The sequence below is a fragment of the Pecten maximus genome, chromosome 1 (assembly GCF_902652985.1).
Source record: "Pecten maximus chromosome 1, xPecMax1.1, whole genome shotgun sequence".
In the NCBI taxonomy this organism is placed as follows: Eukaryota; Metazoa; Mollusca; class Bivalvia; order Pectinida; family Pectinidae; genus Pecten; species Pecten maximus.
Window position 1 is genome coordinate 19,849,111 of NC_047015.1, and position 7,524 is coordinate 19,856,634.

A 7,524-nucleotide genomic window follows, 5' to 3' on the forward strand; every position below is an offset into this window, starting at 1 on the left:
TAATTTAGCAGGTAATGATTACCTGTGCTGTAAACCTGTCTGACTTATTGTCTAGTGTTAAGTTTACCTGACAAAGGTTAGTCATGCTATCATGTCTGTTATTGCACTTAACATTTTTATGAAAATTTACTCCATTATGGTGAACTAATGTTGAATATTTATAATAACAGTACAACATGCCATGTCTGGAAAAGTTCAAATCTTTTAAAACTTTAAATGTACTTTTATCTGTTTTTCATACGTTGTAATAGACGATTAATGTAGATATGGACGACAAATGCGATACAATTATCTATCAGTAGAATATATCTATATTAATTCACTGAGGGTCACATCTTAAACTTTAGTTAGTAAATTATATTTGTGTCAATTTTCTATTAGTAAAGATTATTACATTTTTGGATAGAAATCAGATGTACAGTAGGTTTCGACAGAGAATCATAGAGACAGGGTGGAGACGGAGTATCATAGAACCAGGGCGGAGACAGATAATCTTAAAACCAGGGTGGAGACAGAAAAATTATAGAACCAGGGTGGCAACAGATGACAGAGAACTACAGAACCAGGAAGGAGATAGAGAATTATAGAATCAGGGTGGAGACAGAGAATTATAGAACCAGGGTGGAGACAGAGAATTATGGAACCAGGGTGGAGACAGAGAATTATAGAACCAGGGTGGAGATAGACAGAGAATTATAGAACCATGGTGGAGACAGAGAATTATAGCACCAGGGAGGAGACAGAGAATCATAGAACCAGGGTGGAGACAGAGAATCATAGAACCAGGGTGGAGACAGAGAATCATAGAACCATGGTGGAGACAGCGAATTACAGAACCAGGGTGGAGACAGAGAATCATAGAACCAGGGTGGTGGCAGAGAATTATAGAACCAGGGTGGAGACAGAGATTTATAGAACCAGGGTGGAGACAGAGAATCATAGAACCAGGGTGGAGACAGAGAATCATAGAACCAGGGTGGAGACAGAGAATCATAGAACCAGGGTGGAGACAGAGAATTATAGAACCAGGGTGGAGACAGAGAATTATAGAACCAGGGTGGAGACAGAGAATTATAGAACCAGGGTGGAGACAGAGAATTATAGAACCAGGGTGGAGACAGAGAATTATAGAACCAGGGTGGAGACAGCGAATTACAGAACCAGGGTGGAGACACAGAATTATAGAACCAGGGTGGTGACAGAGAATTATAGAACCAGGGTGGAGACAGAGATTTATAGAACCAGGGTGGAGACAGAGAATTATAGAACCAGGGTGGAGACAGAGATTTATAGAACCAGGGTGGAGACAGAGAATTATAGAACCAGGGTGGTGGCAGAGAATTATAGAACCAGGGTGGAGACAGAGAATTATAGAACCAGGGTGGAGACAGAAAATTATAGAACCAGGGTGGAGACACAGAATTATAGAACCAGGGTGGTGGCAGAGAATTATAGAACCAGGGTGGAGACAGAGATTTATAGAACCAGGGTGGAGACAGAGAATTATAGAACCAGGGTGGTGGCAGAGAATTATAGAACCAGGGTGGAGACAGAGAATTATAGAACCAGGGTGGAGACAGAGAATTATAGAACCAGGGTGGAGACAGCGAATTATAGAACCAGGGTTGAGACAGAGAATTATAGAACCAGGGTGGAGACAGAGAATTATAGAACCAGGGTGGAGACAGAGAATTATAGAACCAGGGTGGAGACAGAGAATTATAGAACCAGGGTGGAGACAGAGAATTATAGAACCAGGGTGGAGACAGAGATTTATAGAACCAGGGTGGAGACAGAGAATTACAGAACCAGGGTGGAGATAGAGAATTATAGAACCAGGGTGGAGACACAGAATCATAGAACCAGGGTGGTGACAGAGAATTATAGAACCAGGGTGGAGACACAGAATCATAGAACCAGGGTGGAGACAGAGAATTACAGAACCAGGGTGGAGATAGAGAATTATAGAACCAGGGTGGAGACACAGAATCATAGAACCAGGGTGGTGACAGAGAATTATAGAACCAGGGTGGAGACACAGAATCATAGAACCAGGGTGGTGACAGAGTATTACAGAACCAGGGTGGAGACAGAGAATTACAGAACCAGGGTGGAGACAGAGAATTACAGAACCAGGGTGGAGACAGAGAATTATAGAACCAGGGTGGAGACAGAGAATTATAGAACCAGGGTGGAGACAGCGAATTACAGAACCAGGGTGGAGATAGAGAATTATAGAACCATGGTGGAGACAGAGAATTATAGAATCAGGGTGGAGACAGAGAATTATAGAACCATGGTGGAGACAGCGAATTACAGAACCAGGGTGGAGACAGAGAATTATAGAACCAGGGTGGAGACAGAGAATTATAGAACCAGGGTGGAGACAGAGATTTATAGAACCAGGGTGGAGATAGAGAATTATAGAACCAGGGTGGAGACAGAGAATTATAGAACCAGGGTGGAGACAGAGAATTATAGAACCAGGGTGGAGACAGAGAATTATAGAACCAGGGTGGAGACAGAGAATTATAGAACCAGGGAGGAGACAGAGAATTATAGAACCAGGGTGGAGACAGAGATTTATAGAACCAGGGTGGAGACAGAGAATTACAGAACCAGGGTGGAGACAGAGAATTATAGAACCAGGGTGGAGACAGAGAATTATAGAACCAGGGAGGAGACAGAGAATTATAGAACCAGGGTGGAGACAGAGATTTATAGAACCAGGGTGGAGACAGAGAATTACAGAACCAGGGTGGAGACAGAGAATTATAGAATCAGGGTGGAGACAGAGAATTATAGAACCAGGGTGGAGACAGAGAATTATAGAACCAGGGTGGAGACAGAGAATTATAGAACCAGGGTGGAGACAGAGAATTATAGAACCAGGGAGGAGACAGAGAATTATAGAACCAGGGTGGAGACAGAGATTTATAGAACCAGGGTGGAGACAGAGAATTACAGAACCAGGGTGGAGACAGAGAATTATAGAATCAGGGTGGAGACAGAGAATTATAGAACCAGGGTGGAGACAGAGAATTACAGAACCAGGGTGGAGACAGAGAATTACAGAACCAGGGTGGAGACAGAGAATTACAGAACCAGGGTGGAGACAGAGAATTATAGAATCAGGGTGGAGACAGAGAATTATAGAACCAGGGTGGAGACAGAGAATTACAGAACCAGGGTGGAGACAGAGAATTATAGAACCAGGGTGGTGACAGAGTATTACAGAACCAGGGTGGTGACAGAGAATTACAGAACCAGGGTGGAGACAGAGAATCATAGACCAGAGTGAAGACAGAGAATCATGGAACGATTCATATCACTGAAATTACGACCATTAATGCACCACAAAAACAATCTGTATTCGTTATCCTTGCAGCTATGAAAAATACCCCTAGAGAAATAGTCATCTTCTTTTTAATCGGCACTAATTACAAATTACAAGTTACTCGAGTAAGTAGTAACTACACCATTCTATATCAAGTGAAATTTATAATAGTCAAATTGTAAAGTACACAATTCTTTATTCATAACTTTAATCATCTACAATTAACAGTAAGGAAAACAATTTGCTGTTGAAAATACCGTTAGGATATTGCGTTTGGCATCGTCAAAGTAGGGTTGCGATACAAAACAGCATGATGGACGACCGATCCTCTGACGCGAATAGGTCATGGAGGAAGTGATCTTAGCCGTAATACTTGTCAAACTTTATTAGTCACGGACAAATTTCATAAAAAGGTCAAATTGAATATGACTGTCAAATGTCCAATTAAGTATCGAGCACTAACTAATTAGGACCAGGTATTTAAAACTAATGTGTTAATATACATCATCATTGTGCTCAAGAGGACCCACGGGATAACCTAGTACTCGTGTCAAAGGAACAGGTAGGACTTGTAACCACGGACAATATCACCACTGAAATACTTATGCTTTGGGCACATTTTACCAATGGTCCTTTTTTTAAAATCGATGATTATCATTCAAATAAGTTATAATGCAAGTGACAAAATTCAATGGCCATCATCCAAATGCACATCTCTATATAACGCATAATAGCTTGATTCTATCTTTGAGTTAAATATGCATCAAGTGATTTGAGTCAAACTTAGCATTATGTAGATTATTTAGTAGTACTGAATATACATTGCGTACCTATTTTGTTTTACTATTTCTATCAGAAATGACATTATACAAATGTATCCATCATGTGGTTTATTGGGAAAACATGGCAGTGAAATGCTGAAAATACTGAACAAATAAACGTCATGGCTTTGGGTTTCAACTTAATTTGTTTCACATGATTCAAAAGATATAAATATTTGTTACCGACCGGATGGAAGCGTACATATGATTTACAATTACCTGAATTCCTATTGTAGTGTATGGTTCTACACAAAAATCAGAAAGTGGACGATACAAAGCGAACATGCTGAACGAATAGCATGACAAACACACTTTGTTATTACTTAATAAAGGTACACATAATCAAAGGAACCTGTTGTTTAAAATATATACAAAAGGGAGAATATAATGTAATCTTAAATGACCGCATCTGCAACTTTTGTTTTCGTGCCTAGTTGATTTTAACAAGGAATTAACGCTATAGACTAGATATAAGTTTATGAGTGAATACTTTAAACCGGTTACGTAACCATTAATCTCCATCTTTATCATTTTTAGATTAAATTGAAATAAAGCTTATGTTTGAAAGAAATTTCATATATTAGTTCGAGAAAATACATTTGTGACGCAAAACATGTACGTAACGGCACATCAATCTGTCAGGTGAGACAGAGTAATTACTGGTATATTTACATGTTCTCTTACAGCGGCCAATATTGAATTTCTATTTAGTATGAATCATTTGTTATAAAAACATTTAGTCGACACATAGCCAATGCCAGCATATTTACTTTTACATAGTTTACGTCAGTAATTTTTTTGAATGTTTATTCATAATCGGTCTGTCTAATAATTATGGATTTAATTGTATTTTTATCAATGTTAATAAAAAAATATTTATCCACGCATGTTTGATTAGAAACTGCATGATACGCAAAATCAAAGCCCCTCACGCATACAAAAATGCTACGCCATCACTTTTTAGTATCCCGCCCCATCAAATGTTATTAGGCTTGCATTAACAATTTAAAAACGTTAATACTTAAAACACCATCCTAATCAGTCAAGGGAATGATAAACTTCGGAATAATAGACTTGAAATGTTTTTTATAAGTGAATAATCATTTAGCGTAAAATATTTTAACAATTGCGATATTTGCATTTTCCATGATTATTTGTTTAATCCTGCAGAGGAAGAAGCAGTGATAATTCAATGATGTATCTTTGGTATCAAACGAAAACTTCATCACTGTTGTCTAATGCAGCCTCATTTCAAAATTCATTTGTTTGTAATCGAATTAAGTACAGTGTATGTGTAATGTCTCTATCTAAACATCTTCATTCCAAGGGTACCTTCTCCGGTCAACCTGGTCATTTTGGGTCAACTATCTCTGGTATTATTGATATTTCAAACGTGTTTGCGACGTCTAGCAGTTGGTTATGATATATTGCATGTTTGTTTGTAGGGAAAGTGTTCCAAAATGAAACAGTTCCTTGTACTGGTGTTTGTGGCCCTCTTGGGAGTACGGGGGGACAATGATAACGATCACCATCACAGTCACAGCAGCAGTGGTGGCAGTGGTGGCAGCGGTGGGAGTGGAAGTAGAGGTGGAAGTGGAAGTAGTTGGACAAGCGGCGGAGGTGGAAGTGTGTCATCACATAGCAGCTCAGGTTCTAGTCATGGCGGCCATGCAGGCGGAAGTGGTCATGTAAAGGGTCATGTCAAATCAGGTGGATCTCATATTGTTGAGACCATCCCGGTTCATACGTACCAGGTGCAGTATGTTCAACCACCACCCACGCAGTATCACACTATTTACCAGCATGTCCCTACTCCCTATTTTGGCGGGTATCGCAATGGAGGTTTCGGCGGTCCTGGATTCAATGGCGGCTGGGATGGTGATTATTCGGGAATGCACGGTGGGCCTGGTGGGCCTGGTGGTCCTGTGCACATCAGCTACTCCACATTCAACCATGTATATGGTGGCAACGGTGGATATGGACCAGGTCCAGGCTATTACAGTGGTGGCCCAGGGGGATACTGGGGTAATGGAGGGCCTGGTTTCGGAGGTCCTGGATTCGGAGGCCCTGCTTACGGAGGTCCCGGATGGGGAAACCGTCGGGGTTATAACCATGGCTACAGCGGATATTCCAAAGGCGTAAGTAGCCACAAGTTATTCCCTTCTTTATCATATCGGGACATCATTTGCTAATGAAGAATGTCTCCTTTCATATTTGCGTTGTGAATGTCACTATTCTCCCGAACAAACCCACTTTATCAACGTCTTAAACTAGTTCGGTAAACGCGTTTAATTGATAAAGATATCAAACGGTCTCTATGAACTGTTTTGAATTACAAATACATATAAGCAGTATGCTGAAGTGCCAAGATTCAGATGAAACGCCGTGCAGTAGTCTTTTACATACAGTGTATGTAAATAATGAAATAAATTTTCGATGTATTATAATCAAACACACACGATGGCTAAAAGCATGAGCAATTTTAAGAAACTAGTCGTATAAGTTTTTATTTATGCGAGCTTTGACGAGAAAAAGTAGAACTTTGAGATGTGTTTCAAGATTTTAAGACATAACTCATATTTTGACAGATTTTAATGTCAAAATGTGGAGGAAAAAATAAATCGGTTGCAGCGATTTTGTGTCATTTTAAATTCATGTGGTAACATCATTGTCCATATAATCACATCACAATCGATTTCTGACTTCTGCATTCAATGGCAAAAACGCACCAGGGTATATTACGCTAGTGATAGATGCAAAAATGTATTACATGAGTGGTTCATTGATAACTGGTCAATAACGTGATTCATAACTTATAAATTTCACTAGTTACAACACATGTGTTCATGTTTTATTGCAGAAACCCTACTGAAGATGCTGTTCGAAAAAAAACATTACTTAAGAATCGGCTGTACTCGATACGATGTGATATAACTATCGAAGATCAATTCCTGGAAACTCACCGAGAGACCTTCAATCCGGTCCTCCGTACAAACAACTGATTTCTAGAATAACATCTCTCATAATGACAATGGATCGATCCAAATTAACCAAGCAAGTAATAATGAGGTAACATTGTATCAAACAATTTTTAGCGTGAAATATCATGTTTAAAGACGACATACTTCACAGATTTTATGAAAATGTAGAGGTGTTACTGTTTTTGTAATAAACTAAGTGTCACTACATGTGGAGTTTCTTAAACTCAATTTGATGTGTCTGGGCTTTTTTACACCTTTCCACTGAGGATGACCTCGCTCAAGGCATAACGATACAACAGAATTGGAGAAAAACTGTCTAACTAGCTGGTAACCCACGCGACATCACTTACAGTTATCGCATGTCTTTTAAATAAAAGGAAAAGTC

At 39.5% G+C, this 7,524-nt stretch overlaps 2 protein-coding genes across 2 annotated transcripts; both read left to right on the forward strand.

The window, feature by feature from the left end:
- The first annotated feature begins 703 nt into the window (after positions 1-703).
- Positions 704-3,301, forward strand: LOC117332803 (myosin-15-like). The gene has a single exon (XM_033891883.1). The coding sequence runs from the start codon at positions 704-706 to the stop codon at positions 3,299-3,301; it is 2,598 nt and encodes an 865-aa protein (XP_033747774.1).
- Positions 3,302-5,618: 2,317 nt separating this feature from the next.
- Positions 5,619-7,521, forward strand: LOC117332892 (keratin, type I cytoskeletal 9-like). The gene is made up of 2 exons (XM_033891993.1): positions 5,619-6,296; positions 7,019-7,521. The coding sequence occupies exons 1-2, from the start codon at positions 5,619-5,621 to the stop codon at positions 7,028-7,030; spliced, it is 690 nt and encodes a 229-aa protein (XP_033747884.1). The 3' UTR covers positions 7,031-7,521.
- The last annotated feature ends 3 nt before the right edge of the window (positions 7,522-7,524 follow it).